Raw genomic sequence first — 23,629 nt, 5'->3', positions numbered from 1 at the left:
CACTGCTTGTACGACTTCCAAAGTTTCATCATATCAAACATAGAAGTACAGTGATCTAACCCAGGCCCAAATCTGATCTTGTCATTGAGCAACTGTGAAATAACCCTTGTAAAAATAGCACGGGATGTGAGCCTGCTCCCAGGGACATCGCAGATCTCCAGGGTGTGCAGGAGCTGTCAGCGTGCTCCAGAAAGCGAGCACAGCCTCCATGTGCAACAGGCCTCCTCCACGACCTGTCAAAGTGTTTCTCTCCAACGTGAAACCATGTTTTCCAATTAGATCAGCTTGCTACTAAAAGATACTCCCTTACAAATCGTGCCTTGACAGATTCTTCCATGTGCATGTTTAAAGTTCCTAATCACATGAAGCTTTTTACATGGCATTTAATGTTCTCCAAGCAAGCGACATCACTCTATTAAAAGCATGGGCCAAGAGAAGAGAAAGAAACAGCAGAAGGGTTACTCCTAACCAAATTGCTGAAATGTAGTGATTTAAAAGATTATCATAAATTATCATAAAAATCCAGACACAGCGCTGCTATAAACCCTCAGCTTAAATAAAATACTTGAGCAGACTATACCTTAGTTGGCTTCGACCATGCTCCTACCTTTAGTTTTGATAAATACCTTTCTTTTCTCTTCCTAAAGTGATAGCTGAGAAATTCTTTGGATATTCCTCTTACGTCAGATAGATGCCAAAGTCTGCCTTGTGTAAAGGCACAGAACGCTGCTGCAGCGCTTGCAGCTCTTCCACCCCAGCAGGAGACCAGCAAGCCAGCTGGGTCACTGGGACACGGTGCAAGTCTTGGGTTACTCATTGCTCACCGAATGGGGAATAACGGAATAACTGGTTTTGAAGCTGTTTTTTCTCTCTTCCTTCCCTTTGGCCAATTGACTCACGGGGAATATCAGCATCTGCACATGTTTCTGATGAAATGAACATCTGGGATGCCACGGCAGCAAGCATGGAAAGGAAAACCCTGGACAGCTGAGCCAGCCACAATTTCCAACCCAAAAGGCTACCCTCTCCCCTGCCCTTCATGGAAATTCATCTACAGGCTCTCACCAGGGTCTGGAGCAGGAGGAAAGGCATGCTGTGCTACGTGTGGCAATCACAATGCTTAAGAGAAGATGGAAGAAGTCCCATTAAAAGCACACAGCACATCCATTCATCTGCCAGATTATCTTTATAGTGCCAGCAGTTCACTAAGCATATTGGCATAATATCAATATGTCAACACTCTATGGGTATATTTAGGTTGGAAACCAACAAACAGCCTTCCAGGAGAAAAAAAAAAAAAGGAACAAAGGTTCCAGTTTATTTTAGGACAGAGCTTAGAATATTTAGGAAAGGCTTCAAGTAGCATTTGAAGTAGCATACCAAGATACGTTCTTAGCAGTCCCATGTCTCTAGGTGAGAGCTCTGCCCTGCACACACTTGCATCATTACCAGCCTTGTTAAAGGATGAAGTCATGATGGGCTAAGACAATAAACTTGAAATGCAGATTGAATTTTTATTAACCATAATTAAAATTATCATCAAGACGGGCTAAAGGTAAGATCATCTTCCGAAATTTAATTTGCAAGGCCATTTATTGAGGAAGTGTTTTTAAATACAGTTCATTTATCACTTACTTAGCTGTTCTTATCAGAGTGACAGCAAACTTCATAAGCAAGGCAAATGCAGAAGCAGCAGCTGTAAATTTCTGTGTCCTGCTGTCTCACAAATTTTTTGTTTAAAGAGCCTTCGCAGCTTTGACATCAACCACCACTTTCCCCAGTATGGGAATGGCCAGACCTCTGCTCCCATTGTCGCTGTACATTACCAGGAAGGGCTCAAAAGAGCATCCCCAGTACAAAAATCCCAATCCAGCTGATGGTAAACTGCTCCAGCTTGCCCAGAGGAACCCCCCAAAATCATCCAACTCCTTCATTCCACAAGCCAAACCCTTCTATGTTCCTGTTCCTCACCCCATGAAAAATTTGACTTCTCTGTTTTAGGTTACAGAAAACAAGCAGACAACACCCCCAGGCTAAGTGCTGCTGGAAATCCTTCTTCCTGCTGTGTGCGAAAGCAGAACCTGGGCACAACACGGTCCCATACACCCAGGCATCCCACCCCAAACCACCGCCTGGCTCCCTGGGTCCCTCATCACACATATCGTGGCACCTGGAGCCAGCAACGGGGCACTAAAAAACACAGAGATCTTCACTCAGTGGATCAGCAGCAAAGCTGATGCCCATCTCAGAAACAGGAATATTGATTGAATTGGTATTAAGCAACGGCTAAAATATTCTGTAGGAAGATAAGCACAGATTTTCATTGCCTGCCAGTGCTACAACGGAAGCAGGCTGAGATGCTGCAGCAGCACACGCCTGGGTGGGAGCAGTGGGGCCAGCGCTGCTCTGCTCTCCCCTCTCTGACAGCAGCACCAAACTGCTCCTGCACATGTTCATCAATAAACGAGTCATCTGGCTGTGCCCTGCTCGCACCTCCCAGCGCTTTGGGGCCAGGCAAGGAATTCGTGTCCCTTCGGGAACCGGACAGCTGTCGGCACAAGCCCTGAGCGGGGTGAAAGCTTTGGCCTTAGGGATGGCAGTGAAAGGAGCTGGGCTTGCAGCCTTGCAGTGTTTACAGCACTGACATCGCTTTGAAGGGGAGTGAGAACGACATAGTGTTGGCTTACTCAGCCAGAAAGCAGCAGAAGGCCTCTCTGCTGACCCCGGGCTCTCGGTCGGGGGCCGGAGGAGCAGTCCTGCTCCCCCTGCGCCTCCCCACGACAGCAGGGCTTGAAGGGACCAGAGAGAACTACAGTTCCACCAAAACTTGTGCCCTCTCAAATGTCTAATGATTTAATGCCTGTGATGCAAGATCTCACCAACTGCCCAAACATATTCTTTGGTGCCTATAAGCAGATTAAGAGCCATCCTGTTCCAAGCTGCACACTCCTTCGATGGCCTGTGCCATTCTAGGAGCCACCTTTGGAGCCTCGCTGCTCCCATATTTGCTCTCTACATCCCCGGTGTGGCTCCGTTCGTACCACCCTGCAGCGATTCAAGGGGCCCCTACGGCTCGACACGGCGAAGAAGCGCATTGCAACTCCGCAGTGACAGCCCCGAGTGCTGCACGACCGCCGCGGTGCCACTGCTGGTCCTACGTTGCCCTAATTCCTTCTTCTCCCAACCTGCCCCAGATCACCCGCTGAGGAGGATGCACCGGAGACTGTCCCACCATCTTTGTCCCCATGGGGTTCCCATCCCTGCTCAGCACCAGCAGGTATTTGGCAACCTGCCTGTTAGCAATTTTTCCCCAATTGATGACAGACGCGGCTCTGGGCGCAGGCAGGGTTGCCATGGCAGCCATCCGTTGGCAGCCAACGCCGCTGGTCCCCCCGGGGACCATGCACCGGGTGGGTGGTTTCTGCCCTGGGTAGGCTCTACCCTGCGCTGCTGCCAGCCGCCGCTCAGGCCCCGCCACCCCCAAGCCTGGCGCCACTGCCCATGATGGTGGGGCTTCTCCGTTCACAAGGTCAGATGATAAACAGGCAGGTGAGCAGCATCCCGATAGCCCCGCGGATGTATACGGTGTGGTAACGTTTGGGAATGAAGCAGAGAGCCTGAGACTTCCAGCAGCTGTTGGGGTGCGTGATGTGCTGGGGAGGGGGTCCTTCAGGATCGGGCCACCTCCCCCATCAAGTTCACACTTCCTAATGAATGCCCCATTTCCTACTGCCACAAAACCCCCAAAATATCTCAAAACAACACCCCCTCTGGTTATGTGCAGCCTGGTAACCCATACCTTAGATCAGAGATGTGCAAAGGGAATTTAATGAGTTTAACTCCGAGAAGCAGCACTTAATGGACAAACCGGGTCCTCAACATCCGCTGGGTCATTTCTCCAGTTTCTGCAGCCCACCCTCTCTTTGCCCCCTTGCACCACAGGCTCCCCCAGCCAGCACTCCCTCGTCTCAGAGACAGGCACAATCCCTCCTGAAGGTCCACAGCACCACCAGGAAGCAACACTTTATCCAACACAGGAATAAGCCTACCTCCTATTTTTTACTTTTTTAAAAAAAAAAAAAAAGTTCCACAAAGATTGTCCCTAGGTCCTTTTTTCACTAATGTATCAGATTTGCAATGCACATCTCCATTGTCGTCTGCTAAAATATGCTCTGTGCATCCCTCTCATTTGAAGAAAACTTGCCTGTTTAGTAGGCTCATCTTTCAGGGCAATTGGCTGCTATCGAATGCAGCAGCAGCATCGAGAAAGACCTGCTCATCACCGCAGCAGAAGCGATGACAATACTTCATGTCAGAAGCCTGCTGCGCTTCCGAGAGATCTTAATCTCCACTGAAAGAGCTCCCTGTTTTTTATTTCCGTATCAGCCTCCTGAATGTCGATAAAAAGAATTACTTGGGCATTATCAGAAACTGTTTTATTTCAACAAAGGGCCAATGAAAAATAAACAAGCCTTTATCTGCGCGGCAAGACTGATAGAGTTCGCGCAAGTCCTAATTCAATCAGATCCTGAAACAACAGCTATTTAACACAGCCACACCAGCACACCTCTCCTCCGCAGCCAGGGAGCTCTCCCGTCAACACATTCACCAGCCCCAGCACTGGGCATAGACTTAAAAAAACCTCACACCCCAGTACTTCTGAATCCAAGGAAAGGAGCTTTTGCAACAATTTTTTTTTTTTTTGCCATCTGAAGGTGACACAGCATGGGCAGTGTCCTCTGCTGCCTCACGATGATGAGGATTTGGTGAAAGAGCCTCTCTTAATCCAAGGAGTTTTCTATTGAACTTCTCTTTTTGGATATTTGGGCTTCTCTGGATGGGCAAATCATTTAAAAAAAAAGAAAACAACATTATGTTATTAGCAATTGTGTATGCCAAGAGGTCGTTGCACTGGAGCTGAAGGAAAGAAACAGAGTGTAAGGGCACTTGGCAGAGCCCAGCTCTGGAGAGGGTTTGTCTCACTATTGAGGGCTTTGGCACACAGCCGGAGGGGTTTTTTCCCCCCAGGCACTCCAGTAGCACAAGGGGAAATGTTATGGGTTGGTTTTCAATGTTAATTCTTTTTTTTTTTTCCAGATTATAAACCAGCTAAAGCCAAATGGAATTTCATGGGATGAAAAGGCATTTCTCAGCTTGACAGCTTTCTCCTCACTGAATTCCAGGCCAGCTGCAAAGAACATATTTTTTAAGAGTTCCCACCAAAAACAACCTCAACACTCAAATAAGAAAAGCCCCTGGAGTCCAAGCCCCCAGTTCTTCCCAGTAATTCAGTGTACCAGAAAGTCTCAGGTAACAAAGCAGCACAGAAGCCCATCAGCTCCATTTTTGTCCCAGGAAGAATGTCCTCCAAAACAACCCAGTTCCCACTGCCCTTGATGCTCTGGCACGTGGATGCAGGGGCAAACAGCTGAAGCCACTGAAATTTTTGCTAAAATAAAGCCCAGATTATATGGAAACTAAAGGAAAGAGTGCTCTGCTGCTCCTCAGCATCTCCATGGCCTCCCACAGAGGTGGGCTCCCATGTTCTGGCCGTCTCCGGAGACAGACAGCGAATTTAAACCCCATCCTCCATGGTCTGGGAAAGCCAAATTAATAACCAAAAAGCCACTGACAAGGGAAGGAACGGGAGGAGGCAGGCAAGGATTTACGGAGAGACAAAGCAGTTTGCAGCCTTTCAGCAACATGAGGCATCTTCACTGAAATGGCTGAACAGCCACAGACCTTCCTGCCTTCCCTTCACCGTCCCCCTCCTCTTTATTTGCCTGCCCTGGCTCTGTGAAACATTAAGCACGAGAAGGAGCACCAAGAGCTGGCAGAAGTCATGCGTGCCCAGCATCCCCCGCCCCAGCCTCCATCTTCCCAGCAACCCTCCAGGCTCCCTCCAACTGTTTCTTTTTGTGATGTATTTATTTCCATAGGGTGGAATAATTTGCAATTGAATATTGTAACAAAGATGTTGTTAACAACAATTCAGTATAAAAATGTTTTTCTCATCAGTCTGCAAAGATTTTCTGGTAAAATAGAGCAGCATTTTGCAGGGCAGGAAGAGCCTTTCCAAATCCATGACTTTGAAAAAGACAGATGCAAAATAAGGGGTTTTTTTTGTGCAGTACAGGTGGTGGTAAGAGGACAACACAGAGTAAATAATTTGTGTCAAACCCAGTTATTTTAAAGAAAATAAAACAACTTACCCAGAGCTGATCATCCATTCCTGGTGGGTTCTTTTTAATAAAAGCACCATAATACGTAGCAATGTTTCGGTGGTGAGAATATTTCTTCAGCATGTTAATTTCTTGTTTGATCTCTTCCTCTTCATCCTGGGATGAGGTGAAAAGAAAAACAAAACCGGAGGCACTAAGGGACTGCACTTCACAGGCTCCCATTTCTCTTTGTACATGAGAACTTCTACGCATCCCGTTTCTAACCAACCTCGCCTAATTTTCCCCACACCATTTTTTACAGCCACTTTTTGCAGTGGAGCCCTGGGAGCCTGAGGTCTGGACTGGAGACTAACGGGTTAAATGTGGGCCCTTGAGCAAAAAGTTTAGTGCTTTGCCACATTCCCCATCGCATTTCTGAACCCTGAACTGGACAGATCATCAGATGGTGTGAAAATCAGGTTGTTTCCCAAGGGTTCAGCTCCTGGAGCCTCCTCCAGAAGGGGATTCTGAAGGTGCTGGCAGAGTTTAAGGGTGGGCAGCAGTCCTCTTGCATGGGTTAATGACCCACCATCCCCCTGTGCTGCTCCAAACCCCGCAGAAGGAGTGGGAGCAGAGAGCCAGCCCTGGAAGCTTCTGAGCAGCCGAATATCTGCCCACGTCACGGGCGTACATAGGGCTGGCCAAGGGCACGGACCTGCAGGGCAGGAGCAAGGCAAGGCCTGGTCAGGAACCGAGCCCTCACGTGGAGACGTCCAGAGGGCCACCAGTGCCAGACTTCGACACCACAGCCAAATTACACGTTTTCAGCAGTTTAGACATTCCTCTGTCTTTTAGAACTAATTCCTTTGTCGCTCTGCAGCTTAAAAATACTTGCGTTACCCCAGCAATGCATCAGCACACCCTCCTAGACCTGCCGAAGGCCCAGGACGGTTTTCTAGAAACCTCTGCATGGCAGAAACGCTCCTGCGCCGTGCATCCCGGCCGTCCGACACCGCTCCTGCCCGCCCCCAGAAGGAAGAAGCAGCACAAGATGTTTGGGGAGACCCAGTGTTATCCACGCAGGGAGACAACCACAAGCTCTCTGCCAGACCAGCTCGGGCCTGGTGAGAGGCACCGTTCCCGTGGGCTGCCAGGGCCCCTCTCTGTCCCGTCGGCAAAGCGGCAACAGCTGAAGCAGCCAAAACTGTTCTTCTTGAAGAGTGATGCTCCCTGCGCAGGTATCACACAACACAGCCAGAAACACAGCTTTCTTCCCAAACTGCCACGGAAAGTGACTTAATGACTACAGTCTTCCAGAGAGAATTCAGGGAAGAACAGTGAAGATTAGGACAAGAGGAACAAATAAAGGCACCTGACTAGAAAAAGCAGAGAGGAGTCACAGGGACACTTGGTCTAAGCTTTATTTGAAGTCCCTCTTTAGGGTGAAGTATTCAAAATCTGGGGAAAAAAGTCAAAAAGGCGAAAAGACACCCCAAAAGCCCCACATTAGAGCTGTGGAGGTCAGGGTGGTGCCTGAGGACATGTCTGCATGGCCAGGCTCAAGGGTCTCCAGTCCAACCTCCTGCCAGCAATCACCACCAGCAAATTCAGGGAGGAAGGCAAGAAAAAGGAATTATCATAGCAAGCTGCTGTAAATACTCCAACCTCAAAACCGACAAAGCCCACAGACCAGGTTTTGCTGCCACGCTTTGCCTCCATCAATCAATTCTATTACATCCATCGCTGGAAGTAGGTCATGTAGCATGCATGCAGGGCCTGCCCCAGGAAAATGAATCCAAATTCTTAATTCAGAGATAGGGGCTGCCCAAAGTACTGTAATTTGAGGGTCTCTACGCTGCAATCTTCCCTAACTGATAATTAGCAAGAGCACAGATGAGCTAAACAAAGCATCATCGTTAGGAGCCTTTGGGGGTTTAGCGCAAGGCATATAAGATGCTGGCTGGGAGCTCGCGTAGCACGCGGGGGCTTTATGCTCCACGAAATTCCTCAATAAACTGCAGGTGGCTATGGCTGGGATGACCACATCAGTTCTGTTCTCTGTATGCTTCCGAAAGACACATTGTCATCAGGGTCATCCTGGAAAAACAGGTGGGATTGAAGATCTGGGTAAAATGAAGCAGTGGCAGCACTGAAATGGATGCGTGTCAGGAGGTGGTGAAGGACTGGAGTGGATAAGTTTGGGTTTTCACCAGCAGTCTTTGCACTGAGCCTGGACCAGGTGCCAAATGCGGCTGTAGGCATCAGGGAGACCAGCTTTAAAAATTACTCCAGAAGTGATTCCTGGGACCATTTGTGTGGTGGCTGGAGGACATGGCGCTAAGATCTGACTTCAGCATCAACAGCCACAAAGCACGGTCAACCCCCTACCACACCACAGGTCTGCTCTGTCTTCACTGTGGTCATCGCCTGCCCTGCCCAAGCCTGGTCCTGCTCCCTGAGCAGCCGGCTGTTGGTGACTATGGGCCAGTGGCATTCCTTCAGAGGACACGGAGGTTTCACCTCTGCACCTCTAGCTGATCTCAGCTAGACAGCTACTTCTCCACTCGTGCAGGATTGGGGTCACTCAAGGCTGAGAAGCCACCACCTGGGGTATTCAATGGGGCAGAAGAGAGCAGAAGTTCAGTTAGGAAGTTTTTTTAGAGGATCAACTTTAAAAGTTTATGCATTACATATTAGAAGAAAAAATAATGACTTGTTTTAGTATGGCTAAAAGCAGCTTAAGGGGAAAATAATTAAATATCCAAATAACACAACCCATGCCAAATATCTGATTTACTACCTTGGACATTCAGAGACCCTACTTTGGAACGTTAAATTTTAGGTCAGGGACATCTACATAAAGATCTGGCTGAAAATACTAGTTATTGGGCAGGATCAGGTTTGGGATACTTTTCTTCAACCTCTTTGCTTAGAAGGGACGATATTTTAAAACCACTGAACTAAGTGTGGACTCAAATTTAAGCCCCTGTTTGGCCTCAAAATAATATTCTGATTTCTCAGCTTGAATTTATTGTAACCTCAGACTTCACCCCGCAGGAATCCACTGCCGTTTACGCCACGGGGTTATGTTTGGTGCGTCTGCCCATTCCCTTAGAGCCTGCTTCCCAGAGAACCTGATAAAAGGCACTTGTAGATACTGTAAGTAAACAGAAACAAATCTCTCCACATTTAGTGACTTATTTCCACGCATCACTTCACCCGTTAGCACAAAAAGAAACCTGGATGAAGGTCCTCTAGATATTAGTATCACCCTACAACATCTAAGGTATTTCAAAACACGCTCCTCAGACCAGCTGAGTGCTTTCACAGGGAATCAATTGTGTTGAACTCCTGCAAGCTAATTAGAAACATTAATTCAAAAAATAAGGTGGGTAGATTGGGATCAAGTCCTACATTTTGAAATGTGTTATTTCAGCTTAGAAAAAAAAAAATCAACACCCAACACAATACATTTGTACTTCCAAATCTGGCATTGTTTATGTAGGCAGGAACTTTGGGAGGTATAATACTGCACTTAAAAAAAAATTTATTCAAGTAAAAGCACTTTCATGTCACCCTCTTAAATGAATCTGTTTAGGCTTTCAGGGATCATAGCAATTCCACTCATTTTTTTTGTTTTGTGGCCACTGGAAAATGGCGAAACCATTCTTTCCCCTAAATCCTGTTATTCATTTAGTAAGGTGTAAATTCTTGGTTCTTTTAGCCTGATACAAGTTTCAAAAGAGCCACATTTCTGCGAGCAGGGTAGTGCATTTTTCTCCTCTTTATCAGTAGGATGCACAGCAGTAATTTAACTTGCCTAGTAAATTTATTCGTAACAATACCTGCACATAGTTCCGGTGAACAAAAGCTTTTCAGTGAAAAACGTGGATTCACAGAAACTGAAATATGTTAGGAATACATGATCCTGTTGCTACAATATTCTTCAGATTTTATTAACACACTCAAAAGAGCCACTGCTGGAACTGGATGTTGCTTTGTTTCAGCATAAAATTACTTCATCTCCAGAACTCTTCCAGATTTAATTCTTCTCTCACATATTTATTAAAACCAAACCCTCTTAATGGCACATTTTGCATTCAGGCAAAGGGGATTTGCTCCTCAGGAACACCAACTCCCAGACATTATTGCACCCCATCCCTTTTCCCCTCTAATCTGCAATTTAAGGATGCAGGAGGAGGAGGATACGTTACCCCGGTGACGTCCATAACCTTAATCGCAGCAAGCTGGCCTGTCTTAACATGACGACCCTGCAAAAGAAAAGGGAGAAGTTTGTTTGTTTGGCTCGGTAGCAATGTTTTCCTCCCAGCGAACAATATCCTTAAACAATCTCCTCGCCCTGGCAGCATCTGCATATTTTTTTTTTGCTTTTTCAAGAGCATCCTCACAGCAGCCATGATGGGAAAGCAATTCCCTCCCCTTTCTCCTGCCATTACAATTAATTAGTAAAGGGCCTTCGATGCTGTATTTTCCTGGCAAAAAACTGCTGGAAATATCCTTTAATGCTCAGCCATGCAAAAATCCAGCTCGGGGCCTCTCCTGAGCGCAGAGCATGACTTGGCTGGAAATGGTCTGCTGGAGCCACAAGGATGGAAATGTGCTGGGGTACCCACATGGCACCGACATCCTCGCGTCCAAGCACCAGTTCTCACAGATCCAGGGACACCCATGGGATGTCAAGCCTGTATGGCACCATTTACACCCTGTACACTAATTTATGTATTTTGCAAAAGCCTTGGTTAGCAGGCTAGAGAGGTTTTCAAAATCAAGTTTGCCTCTTGGCTGTGGAAGCGACCCCATCTTTGGCGCTGGCAGGAGCGCGGAGCGCATATCCAGAGGAGATGCTCACAGCCAGCGTGGAAACAGAAGCTCCTTGACACACGCAGCCTCCTCAGTTGTCAACAACTGAAAAATCAGCAAATCACTGCAACGAACTGCTCATTGCATAGTGCTCGCCTACGGTAATTCTAATGGAAAAATACCTGGAAGCGATGGGGAAAACAATAAAAGAGTCCAAAGCCTTGACAGGGTCTTAAAACCAACACAACTGCTATCAAGCAAGCCGATTCCCAGCCTTCCCTCCTCTCCCGAGAAACAGATCACCCAGCATCGTATCAAAATTGCTCGGATCAAATCACTCCCCCCTCCTCTCCATTTGAGGGCGTGTGCTCTGCTTACAAACCAGGCAGAGTCAGAGGGAAAGATGCTTCTCCAGGAAAATCAGCAGATGCCGATCCCAGCAGGCAAGTCGGGAGGCAGTGGGAAGCATCCCTATTCCCCAGCCGCTTCTTACTACAGGAGCAGCCCAAGGCCTCACCACGTGAGATCCGGCCTGGAGGACACGCAGGGAACGGCAGCTCCTGCCCTGCAGCATTGGTAATTAACGCACCAAGGACACAACGAGGAGCAGAGGCTGAAAGGGGACATGCTGCAGCATGGCAGAAATGGGGAAAAAGATGAGCTTTTCCTAAATTGCAGGCTCCTCCAGCACCCCACCAGCGTGCTTGTTGACGAGCTGGGGTTTGTGCCCAGGTTTCCCAGCGCTCCTGTGGACTGAAGATGGTCTATCACACCACCTCACCTTCAGCAAGAACCCCAGATCACCAGACACAGGGACCTCTCCCCAGCCCCTCGGGTTTCCAGGTGCGGCGTTGGGGAGCAAACCCACACGCTGGCTGCGGAGCAAGGCAGCATCATCCTCTCCAAATTTATGAGTTCACCAGGAAGCCAATTCACCCACCAGGGCTCCTCGCTCATTTATTAACACGATTTATATGTCCTGAGCAACTGCATGTTCTAACAACGGAAAAAGAGCTTTATTTTAAAATGTGTAACATAAAAAGTAATAAAATAAAGTGCAGCCCAGCAGCACCGGGCTGCGGCTGAAGCATCCCCTGGATGTGGCCGCCGGGAAGGATAGGCACATCGCTAGACACCATCAATTTAGACAACATGATGTGCAAAAACAAATCCTCCCCTTCCTAAATTCATCCTTGTTTGCTTGGCCAGGAAGCCCCCCGCACGTACCAACTCTTTAATTAAAGCCAACGGAGCACCAATGGAGACTGGGGTAGCGGGATCAAGAAAAGCGCCAGAAAGCCCCTGTTGCAATGTGCTTTTACATCTGCGTGTCCTTCACCCATCAAAACTTGTTGGCTTTTTCCTTTGAACCATCACCAGAGCAGAGGCCTCCACTACAAAACCACACAACAACCGAGACCAACTCCCGCTCCCAGAGTCAGCTCTGTTCCCCCAACCACAAAGATGTGGGTCAAAACAGGTAAGACTGCAGGTGCCTACACAGAATTCCAACATAAATTCTCTGCTCTTTCAAAATTCCTCCCTTTTGGTGCCCCTGTGCTTGGGAGCTTGCCCTGAGGATGCTGGAGAGGGTGCAGCTGCCCAGAGGCAAAGCCTTCAGGAGGACGGGACCTTCCAGGGTAAGGCAGTGACTTCTGAGCCTTCAGACCACACCACCACCGACACTTTTGGCAAGAGGAGCAGAGGAAGCTGGAGAGGAGCAGCAACCACTGCAGCCACCCTTGCTCCCCACTGCCACTTCCATTGCCCCATGTTGGCCGTTCACAGTAAGCACGGCAAGGTTTGAAGGACCATTGCCAGCATCACCTGGGGTACAGCTCCCAGACATCTCAAATACTTAAATATCTTCCAACATCTCCCTGCTCCTTTCCCCACGGCAGGTTTTGTGTCTGGCTATGTGACATCCTGCTTGAACTGCTTGATTTGCTTTCATCTTCGTAAATTCGGCACCGTTACAGCCACTGTGATGGCTGCGACAGTGTAAAACAAATAGGAGAAAGTCAGAGCCACTAAAGGTTTTTCCCCCGCTCCAGATTTACCATCAAGGTTCACTTGGGTATAAACCCACATTTCAGCCTCAAGATTATTCAAGCGAGAACTTCAAAGCTGCTGCAGTTGTTAATTAAACATTCATCTGAGCATAAATTCATGCTCCTAATTACTCTCAAAACGTTATATCAACTACCACTAACTTGATCAAGTCAAGTATTAAGATTAATTTCTGCAAATGAAGCAGGCCCAACAAGTTTTTTCTTCAAAGGTCGTGGTCCTCACAACTCCATAAAGCGTAATGGACCGGCACACGATGGGAGCATCGGTAAACGCTTTTAAACATCAATTGATGCATTCAGGCTTTATATTTACTAAACAAACAAAGCCTGGCCTCAATATCAGCCTTTGTTCACAAAAACTGCATATCCTGGCCCAAAATTCAAGTCCACATTTTAAGGACAGAAAGAAGATGATTGATTGTTGCTTGTTAACATTTTGCTTGCACAAGCATGCATTTCGCCTTCAAGCAAAAACTACAATTTCTGTACCCAGAAATGCACCCCACCATATCTACTTCACTTCTGCTGTCTACTCTTATTCATTCAACACGACCCACCACCTGCTGCACCCACTGGGACACAACCAGAATTGTCACTCGCTTGGGAACGGCAGAGCTCCCATTCCCTTCAGCCGGGCAGAGCATCGTCTCTTAGAGCTCCCAGTTGGAGCACCCGGCCTCCAACCCACCGCGCACACGTAACCCCTATAGCAGGCACTCAGTGGAGTAACCCTGTTGCACGTCCGATACTTTAAAGCAAAACACTTGGGATCGAGCCATTTTGCAATGCCCTTAGTCACGTAACACGTGAATATTGGAACAAGTGGGATTAGGGTGCTCTTGCAAGGCACTGCAGATGAACAGCCTTGCTGGGACCAGACCGCAACGCCACCCCTCACCACTGAGAAAGTATAACCTGAGGAACACACTGTTCTGTACAGAAATCTCAGTAAGTTCAGACAAACAACAAAAACTCTCGTAGAAGTCCGAATATTACCACTTTGGCAGGACAGAAGCCTCCCAACTAATTTTCTTCCATTACATTTTTGTTGCAGTTGAAATACCAAGCTGATGCCAGCAACCCAACAACTGCCCTTTCTTCTGGCCACCTCCTGTCTCTGAACCGCACTGCTAGACAGCACATCCTCAACACCACCAGCTCCAGCACACACGTATTCTTCCTACATCAGGAACGGCGTGGGAGACCGGAGATTTTGCCAGGTGACAAATCATCAGTTCATTTTTCTACATTAATGTATAATTTTTGATACATCCTACCAACGAAAAGCTCTTTCTCAAGCCCATCAAGGTGTCCACTGGGGAGTTTCATCTCCGGACTCTGTTTCTGCATCCCCAACCTTACGCAATGAAGCTCTCCTGGGATGGGCCAGAACTTCACACAGGTCCCCCGTCCAGGTCCCACCGGTTCCTTGTTTTCCTGTGGTTCAACACAATTCAGGGACTTGGTCCAAGATTTTTAGCATGAAGATGCTTGAGCAGTAAAAATCACATACATTTTTTTCCTGGGAGAAGGAACTTTGCCTTCCAACAGGAGCTGTGCATCCGAACTCCCGTTCTGCAGGAAATTAGACCATTTTACAGCACCCAGTGCTATTTGTTCTTGGCTTTTACAGAGTATAGTCACATTTGTGTACGTCATTTCCCACTGAAAACAATCTTGAGGCTGCCAAAACCCCCCCTCCAACTAGTTGAAGAAGCTAAAATAGTTATTGATGGGAAACCAGGCTATCCTAGTGTGAAAATTCATCAGTCTCCAAAATAAGCTGTTTCATAAATGATGTACTCTAGCTTTGCTCTTGGTTTACACATCTCTTCAAACATATCCGACACAAATCTGTGTCTCTGAGAAGGTAATTAAAACATCAGATACTCTAAAGATCAGGTCAGCATAAGAAAAAGTGAGTCATACACCAGGATGGGTAAAATGTTTATTTTAACAAAGAGTAAAATATCTGCTCGATTAAAACAGAGCAATCACAGGCCAAACCTTATTGTTCCTGCCTGCACTTCACCCCAGCTACCAGCAAGGGGATTTCAAGCCAGCGGGGACCCAGGACAACCCTGCAGACAGCAAAACCCCTGCCCTTTGCAGCAGGAGTTTGCACTGCCCTGTTTGAGGGAAACAGCATGACCATGATGGCAGCGCGTTTCTCTCCAGCAGCACCACCTCTCTCCCATTCCTCGGTTTCACAGACAGCTTTGCAAGAGCTTCAGAGCAAACCCACCGCCCCAATGCGTTAAAGGACAAGGACACGACTGACTTGATGCAGTTCCTCTCCACCTGGGACAAAGTCCACCTGCTCACGGGGCTGCCTAAAACACCCTGTTCCCCCCAGGCTTCACCACACTCTGCCAACAGCACCCTCCCATACACATGGCACGCCTGAAACTCCAACACTTTGACACTAGAAATGGAAAATCTATGAAAAAGATAAAAAGGTGCATCCAACGCTCAACATCTCATTCCCTGCCCAGCTGATGTTCCAGAGCTGCTGCTCTGCCCTCCTGCAGAAAGATGGTTCCTCTCTCAAGCACAGCTCTTTCCCTCAGCCCAACCTGCTGCCGCCCCTCTGGCTGCTTTCGGAGAGCAGAAGACCTTCACTGAGCAGGACAAGCACAAGTTTTGCTCACAGTCAGTCAGTCCTCCCGTACATCTGTCATCTTTTCCAGCATTTTAAGAGGAAAAATCCTGAAAAACATTAAAAAACTCAGAGAAACAAAAATAAATAGAGTGGATTTTTTGTTGTTGTTGTTCTGATCAGCTGGGCTTTTTTATTAACACTTCAGTTTGGACTGAACAACCAGAGCTTCCCCTTGGAAAAGCACAAATCCTTTCCCAGCACAGACGCCTCTAATTGCACAGGGCCAAGCTCACACTCTGTGTTGACCGAACAAAGCTGACCTTTGGACTGACATATTTCTAATCCTCTGTATCAATCCCAGCTCTGATCGGGGCTGTGCAGCTGGGAGAGCTGCAATTCCATTACTGCAGCTCCACAATAGGTCTGACATTAAGTAAAGAAGGCAGGATTATTAGATTAACAAGCTAAATTGTTAAATTAGCATATTATTCATCTCCAAGAATAACACACACTACAGCACATAGGTGAGCAAGACTACAATCTTATATTCCCTTACATATAAGGGAAACACAACCCTTACATCAGTGCTCGCACTTACACCATGCCCTATCCTTCTTGTAGTTCAATGGAGGCTGGGGACACCAGCTCTCCTCCAGCTCGGGAAGAGCTGAGAGGTTTCCCTCATCCGTGGATAAAACCACCAGTGTAAGAGGTCCTAAATCGACATCAGAGACCCCAAATCCTTCCAGAAGTTTCTGTAGATGGTTCCTCTGGATGTGGCTTTCACCTCTTGATTCCCACCCAGGAAAAACCACTGGTCAGAACGCATGTCTTCCCCCTCTGCAGCACTGCCACCATTAACATCAGCAAACTGGCAACGGAAGGTCATGTATCTGCTCCACACTCACACAAGGACCTGCGCAGATTTTGTCCACAAGTGTATGAAGCCGTAGGTTTTGAAGAGCCGTGCTTCATGGTCAGAGGAAACCTTGCAGCAGATCAGATCTCAAGGTGTTCCTGCATCTGGTAGGGCTTTCCTTTCCCAGGAGACTGGAACCAACACTGCTCTGCTAAAGGGAGATCAAAGCCTCAGGTCCAGGCTGAAAGATGAGCAGATCGAGCCTAACAGCATGGAGCAGGCAGAGATAGAGATCAACAACAGACAGCAAATACACCGAATGTGGGTTTAAGGAGGAGCCTATAAAAACCAGAGGCACCAAAGGACTAAGGAGAGATATTTCTGACATGGAGCAATGTATAAAAAAAACCCCCAAAACAGTGCCTTAGGAAAATATCCCCAGAGCTGGTCCCACACTGCAGGCAGCAGGATCCAAAGAAGCACCAGCAGGATGGAGGAGGAAAGGGATGCCGCTGGTTACCGCTGGACCCCTTGCAACTTTTGCAGGCCCTCTGTGAGCTCTGCTCCTTGCTCCGGCACCCCCAGCACAGGCAGGTTTGACACAGCAGCTCCCAGCATGGGGGCGATCCCTCCGGCACACAGCCAAGGGGAACAGCCCATCGCCCGCAGCCCCCCGGGGCAGGGAGGGCAGCAGCCAGTCCCTGGGGATGCTCCTTTCCCTCCCTTTGCCCCCGGCTCCTCTGCTTCTCTGCAAGCGCACGTTTTTGCAGCTAAAAGAAGGCAGTACAGTCTGTTCCCAATAACGTTTGTTCATGACAGCCATGTTATTACCACCCTTTAACACCCCCACTGTGCTTCTGTTTCACATCACTGCCTATTCAACACCGCAGCATTCGTAACTAAAATTAAATCTCCATTCAGGAGACCCACAAGGCACCCTTTCACACCGGCCATGTCTGCGATTGCAGAAGCAGATTGCTCCTTCCAGTGGGAAGCATCAAGCCATGGAGGGAACGGCGCTGCCCATGCGTGCCAGAACCACTTGGTCCTCTAAAGGGAGACACTTGGCTTTCATGGATGGCCCAAGAAAGACACAGCCTCCTCCAACGAACCAGGCTACCCCACCGGCTGAGATCTTCCTCCAGATCCTCACTGCTTGACATGTAGCAGGGGATCACCACAAGCCTGGCTGGGTCTGGACGGCAGCGGGGAGCTTTTGCATCTGCAAACATCGGTTTTGACATTCAAACCCAGACTCTGGGATGACTGCACCAGCTCCAGGGTGCTAGGTCCCATCATGGGTGAAGCTGGCTCTGTGCAGGATACAGGAATGGACGTCCCAGGGCACCAGGGAGCTCTCTCAGCCCTTCCCTCTAATTACTGGGGATGCTCATGACCTCAGACCATCTGCTTCAGGATGGGAGCAAGCCGCTGTGTCCAGAGCTTCACAGCAGCTCGGGGCACCAGAGAGGTCTCCACCACTCTTTGGCAGGTTTGCTGCTGCTTCTTCTGTATTTGGAGGAAAAATGGGCTCCCTGCTGCAGGGCAGGCAGGGCTCAACACCTGTAAATGTGCTGCTGCCTCCCACAGCTATTCACCCAGAAAACTCAACAGACATAGGTACCCCTCAGCCTCCTCGGGCTTTTGGTACCCCATTTATCTGTGCCACACATTAAAGAGCTGCATTTCAACACTTGAAGGTTCACCTGCTCTTCAATCCATGCCCCAAATCAGTAACTGTCTTGCAAACCACAGCTAAGTCAAAAAACGGCCCTTGCGGAAACAACACTACACATGCTGATGGAAACGTGGTTTCTTGAAACACCTCTGCAGTGCCATCTGCTTGACTTCGGCTCTAGTTTCATAGTAGTAAGATCCAATTTTGGAGGTGGCATGTAAAGTGCAAGGTGGTTGCTCAACCAACAAACAGTGGGGAGATCCACCTCCCATGAACCCGAGTGCTCAGCATCCTCTCCGGCAGCAGGGACGGACGGCGCTGGTGGCAGGAGACAGCCATGGGGGAGCCAGGTAACACTGAGGTATTTGTTATCTAAAGCTGATTGAGATTTTGGGTTTTTTTTTTTTTGTGCCTGTGTAAAGAAAACTGAGTATGAAGGGAAGCCCAGACCTCTTCTCAGTGATTTCCTGACCATTTAATCCAGGAAATTTAACTCTATGGTTCTCAATGTTTTTTCCATGAAGGGCTTTCATTGTATTTCATTGATTTGTCAATGGCATAAAATGACCATGTCCATGTGAATTACTCAAGCCGACTTTGCTAGCCCAAGTTCTCCCCATTCCCTCTGTTTCTCCATACAACTGCAGGGCAGTATTTCTTCTGCCTCAGCTCACAGGACGGTATAGCTGCATCTGCTGCTCACATCCCCCCATGGCTTCTCATCAGAGATGATGACCCAGGATGAGCTCCTGGGGTCCCACCTTGGATCGGTCCAGAAAAGACAACCAGACACTTCAGCAGTGCTTATCAAGGCAGTTAAATGGGGCTCTTCCACCTCACCTGTCCCACGTGTCTCAGCTTGCAGAACAGAGCCTGAACACAAGCCCACCAGGTTCTTCTATGTCTAACGCCCCAAATCCAGGAGAAATTTGGGCTGAACTTCTGAGCTCCAATCCCATTGCTGACAATGGCTGAACCTGCACAGCAGGAGCAAGGAGGTCCTTACAACGCTTCCACTGCCTCGCTCCTTGGGTCTCTGCAGTCCTCCTGACACTTGGATCAGTTCAGGTCTAACCACCCTGATTCCTGACCACCTGGCAAGGCTGACTGGCATCTGAGTAAATTCGTACGTTCAGGCTTTGTACACTCACCACTCGTAAGCAAGACTCCAAGCCCCTGTCTCAGAGCGGTAGCAATAACAAGAGCAAACTGACAAAGGTACTTACGTTTCATGGGGCTTAGCATAAAACGCCACAGCTGGCTGAAGCTTTCATGTATACCCCTTGAGGTGACTTAGGTCTTAACATTAGGAAAATAAGCATAACAACGACACAGGTAACCTTCCACCTACTGCTACGGGGGGCTGAGGTGCTCCCCTGAGCCCAAGGACTCCATAACTCAAGGTACTGCAGACCTCCTGTTGCACGTTCCTATGTCAGCTCACATATCAATTTTAGACTTCGCAGACTTGAAAGCAGATGGACATCACACTCTCTTTTACTCAGAGTTGCCTCCAGGGTTTTTGTGTGGCCTGAGCAGCCTTGACAACTTACTGTCCATCCTGTCCTACTCCAAGTCACTTACTGTCAGTAGTCAATAAACACTTTGCAGCGCCTACGTTCCACTGATTTACAAGGCCCCTCCATGCCTAGAGCAACGCTGCGATACACACGCTAACTCAGCTGTTTTAAGTAAGTCAGGTATACAGGGTAGCAAATTTTTGGAATCCCTTACTGGAAAAGGGAGCCCAAGAAACTACATGCGAACCCGTTATCCTTCTATTTGCTTGATGTACGTCACGTAGGCCCTCGCTGCTTTGTCTGGGATCAAGATGGGATTTCCTGACTCCGCTGCCGAACAGCCCCGCTGCGGCTCACGCTCCGAGCCAGCCACACAGGTTAGGATCTACAGAGCTGATTGGCAGATTAAACTGCACTGCTTTTACAGCTTCTCGCTTCCCAAGCCTCCTCTCTCAGGCAGGAATCTCCTACCCTTGCACTGGCGAGGCAAAGCTTTTTTAATAAGAAATAAGGCAGCCAGATCACTGCCTTCGCCGACAGACCCGCAAAACGGGCCTCACCGCAGCGTGCTGCCCTGGCCTAGCAGAGGACCCTCCTCCCAGCACACCCAGTGCTCCGCCGTCCTCGTTTCTCTGCAAAATAGAGCAATGGGGGTGCCATGGCTCCTCTAGGAAAGGAGGGGGCCCTAACAGGCCCTACAAAGCAAAAGAAATCGCCCAGCCCTGCATGCAATCCCCATCCAGCCTCGTCGCAGGGCCGACGGGGAGGCTTTAGATGCAGATTTGAAAGCGGGGAGGAGAGGAGGAGGACTTGGGATTAGCAGGGGAAGGTTAAGCTGGTACCAAGGATTGCAAGGGAACAATACGGCTCAGGAATGAGTGGGAGGAGGCCAGAAAGGACCGAGCGTCCCTGCTACCGTCAGCACTCAGGACACGATGGACAAGCCCAGCACCGGCACAGCAGGTCGCTGTTCGGTAATTACGGGGCTGCAGCCGCTGCCCGGCGTGGTTATCGTTGCAGGAGGCCTATCTAGCCATTAACGGTCCTATTTACAGAGAAATAACATGTACAGACACAAATCGATGCCGTATGGTTTAAAGGACCCGTCTGAAGGCTAAGGATTTTACTCGCTGTTATTTGCAAAGCGAAACAAAGCAGACAAAAACGCTCGCAAAGCAGCCTGAAAAAAAAAAAACTGCCTGCAGGCAGGGCGCCTGCCGGAACGTGGGCAGCTCGAAAAGCTGCCTGCGGCTTCGCAGGGAGAACACATATGGGCAGGGGGATGATGGCCTTTTATTCCACGGGATAAAGATCTTAGTGGAAATCTGAAAAGCTTGGCGTGAAACCTCAGCCACAGCTAATCCAAACCTCACACGGACCATGCCATGCTGTAGGCACGTCAGGAAGGACTCGAGGCCAGACGTTGCATCGAAGAACACCGCAAACCCGCAATTCCGGCTGTACGGAGAAAAGGAAAATGATAAGATATTGCTAGATAAGCATCCCTCTGGAACAGCTGCTTCCTACTCCCACCTAAAAGCAGCTCAGGCCACCCACTCGTCCCATCCCCAAGGCCAAGAAAAGATGCCACCCCATCCAGGGTCACCAAAGACTTTTAACCCTTTCCCAGCAGGATCAATGCTGGCTAAAGCACTAAAAGCCACCAATATGTTGCGGGCAGATTTGTATTAAAAATTCAAGACCTTTCCTAGCAGCGAGAGCTGGCTGCAGCACAAAGCTGCAGTTTGTTTTGCTGCCTGGCATTCAGGGCCTGGGAATCCGTAAGGGAGCAGGCAATGGTGGTATGTGAATGTCCACCACCAAACAGGATCGGGGAAAGGCCTCCCTGCGTTTTTCCAGGAAAAATTTGCCCACCTTTTCAAACACCCACAGCTGTGAGTAAGTTTTGGTACACTGACCAAGATGTATAAATTCCCTTTACGTTAGCGCCTAGATTAATTTAATGTTGATTTTTAAGTACATCACAGAGTCTTAAACTCCAAGGAAGGATGGCAATTCACGGCGTGGGCCGATTTCCCGGGAAGCGGGGCCAAGGCTGTGCCGAGCAGCTGGGTGCTATTTCTGGATCCCCACCAACTGCACTGACCTTGGGCAAGAAATCGGGCTCCTCCCTGCTCAACTTTGTTCCCTCAGTAAAAGGCGTAAAATAATACCGCAGCTACCCCATAAAGATGACGCAATGCTTGATGCTGTAGTGCAAAAAGCCTCCAAAGTCTTGCTTAAAAGCATATTTAAGAACAAAAGGAGTTGTTACTCTCAGGGCCATATTTTGGGCCCTGGTTTGCACCTTCATAAAATAGCGCTCTATAAATTCTTAATTTTTGTATAGCAGAGGGCTTTCATTTTCCCAGAAGCCTTCCAAAAAACAAAACAAAACAAAACAATTTATTTACATTTGTAATTCAAGTGCTCCTACACAGCATTTCCACAAGACTGCTTAAAAAGCGCACTAAAAATTGTAATTAAGAGCTGATCTTCTTTAACGAGACGGCTCAGGCTTCTGCAGGCTTCAGCCCTGGCCTCAGACAGCAATGCCAGCATGGCACTAACGGCACATGGTGAGCTGCCAGCGTTTATCAAAGACTGGGGGAAGGTTTGCTTAAATACGAAGGGCAACATATAAAATGAAGTTATTATTACCTATTTTCTGGGTGGCATTGGAGGGAAAACGAGCAGCCCAAACCCCTCTCTAGTACTGGAGGAGGTGGCTTTGCCACCAGGAAAACTATGTTTTTGCTAATGATTTTAATCAGAGAAGCCTTGTCACAGGGTAAAAGGATTTTGCCACAGGACCTGATAAGGGTCATATTAAAACCCTCAACGCAAAAAAGCCTGCCAGCGCAGCGAGGGTGCCAGCCACAGAGAATGCAAGAGACTTGGCTCCCTCCCGTTGAGTCACAAGGACCGGCTAGTCTTCAGCATCTCCAAAAAAACCCACCAAGCAAGGGCTCCTGCCTAGAAAAGGCATGAGAAACACTGTTCACTTACTATTGATCTAACCCAGGGGAAGCTGGAGGCAGGGGGTGAGCCACACCAAAATGGGGTGTTGAAGTCCCCTGGACCACCAAGGGAAGGACAGAGGGCAGGGGACAGGCATCAAGGTGCAGTGCTGAGCCACCCCGCATCCCCGCTCCCCGGGGTCAGCAGCAGCAACCCAGACCTTCGCAGGCAGAGGGTTTCACTGCGGTGCGCTGAGTGTTACGTGGCAGAAGGCAGCAGATTATTTTCCACATGCTCTCCTTGGTCTTCATGTCAGCTGTAATCAAACTCGCACGCTCTTAACAACAACCAGAACCTAAACTGTGCTGTTAGCCTTTAAAACCAGCATTAAAATCACCATAAAAATAACATAAAGCCCACCGACACACTTGTTTTTCTGTATAAATACCATCATAAATGTAACCCGCCCCTTTGCCTGAAACCTCTGGACGTGTCTCTACACCGGGTCATTCTTCTCCCCTTCTCCAGGGTGTACAACCTCCCATCTCCACTTGTACAGCCCGGGTCCTCGTGAGCGCTGAAAGACGTTCCCTCCCTCACCTCACAAAAGAGCAGCAGATCCCTTTGAACAAAACAGCTTCTCCAAAAAAAGGCTTATTTTGTATCACAAAGATGAGTCCGCGCTGAATAGAAACACACATTTTTAACACGCAAAGCACAGCACAGGCAAATGGGTAGAGGCAGATTTCGCTCACATTACAAGTACTGCAGAGTCAGACCCAAGTGCACCAGGAAGAAAATTCCTCAATCTACCGTTTCCTGATGGAAATCGAGACAACAGCAAACAGGAAGCCCACAGAGACCAGCCATCCCACCGAGCACTGGGTCTTCACACCTCTTCCTCAGACTGACAGCTCTCAGGTCAGAATAGATGAGGATCAACACCACAGCAACC

The 23,629-nt window shown here is 48.5% G+C and overlaps 1 protein-coding gene across 5 annotated transcripts in view; it reads right to left on the bottom strand.

Moving 5' to 3' along the window:
- TNIK (TRAF2 and NCK interacting kinase) overlaps positions 1 to 23,629 on the bottom strand; it is a 150,827-nt gene that overhangs the window by 61,360 nt on the left and 65,838 nt on the right. For all 5 annotated transcript variants that reach the window (XM_086754481.1, XM_086754482.1, XM_086754485.1 and 2 more), the window contains exons 3-4: positions 10,376 to 10,432; positions 6,213 to 6,338 (exon numbers count right to left, since the gene is read on the bottom strand). In XM_086754481.1, coding sequence (XP_086610607.1) covers positions 6,213 to 6,338; positions 10,376 to 10,432 — 183 coding nt within the window. The remainder of the gene's footprint in view (positions 1 to 6,212; positions 6,339 to 10,375; positions 10,433 to 23,629) is intronic.

The sequence above is a fragment of the Chlamydotis macqueenii genome, chromosome 9 (genome assembly GCF_036417535.1).
Source record: "Chlamydotis macqueenii isolate bChlMac1 chromosome 9, bChlMac1.mat, whole genome shotgun sequence".
Taxonomy (NCBI): Eukaryota; Metazoa; Chordata; class Aves; order Otidiformes; family Otididae; genus Chlamydotis; species Chlamydotis macqueenii.
Note: the sequence above shows the minus strand (reverse complement) of the source record. Positions and strands in the feature narration are given on the sequence as shown.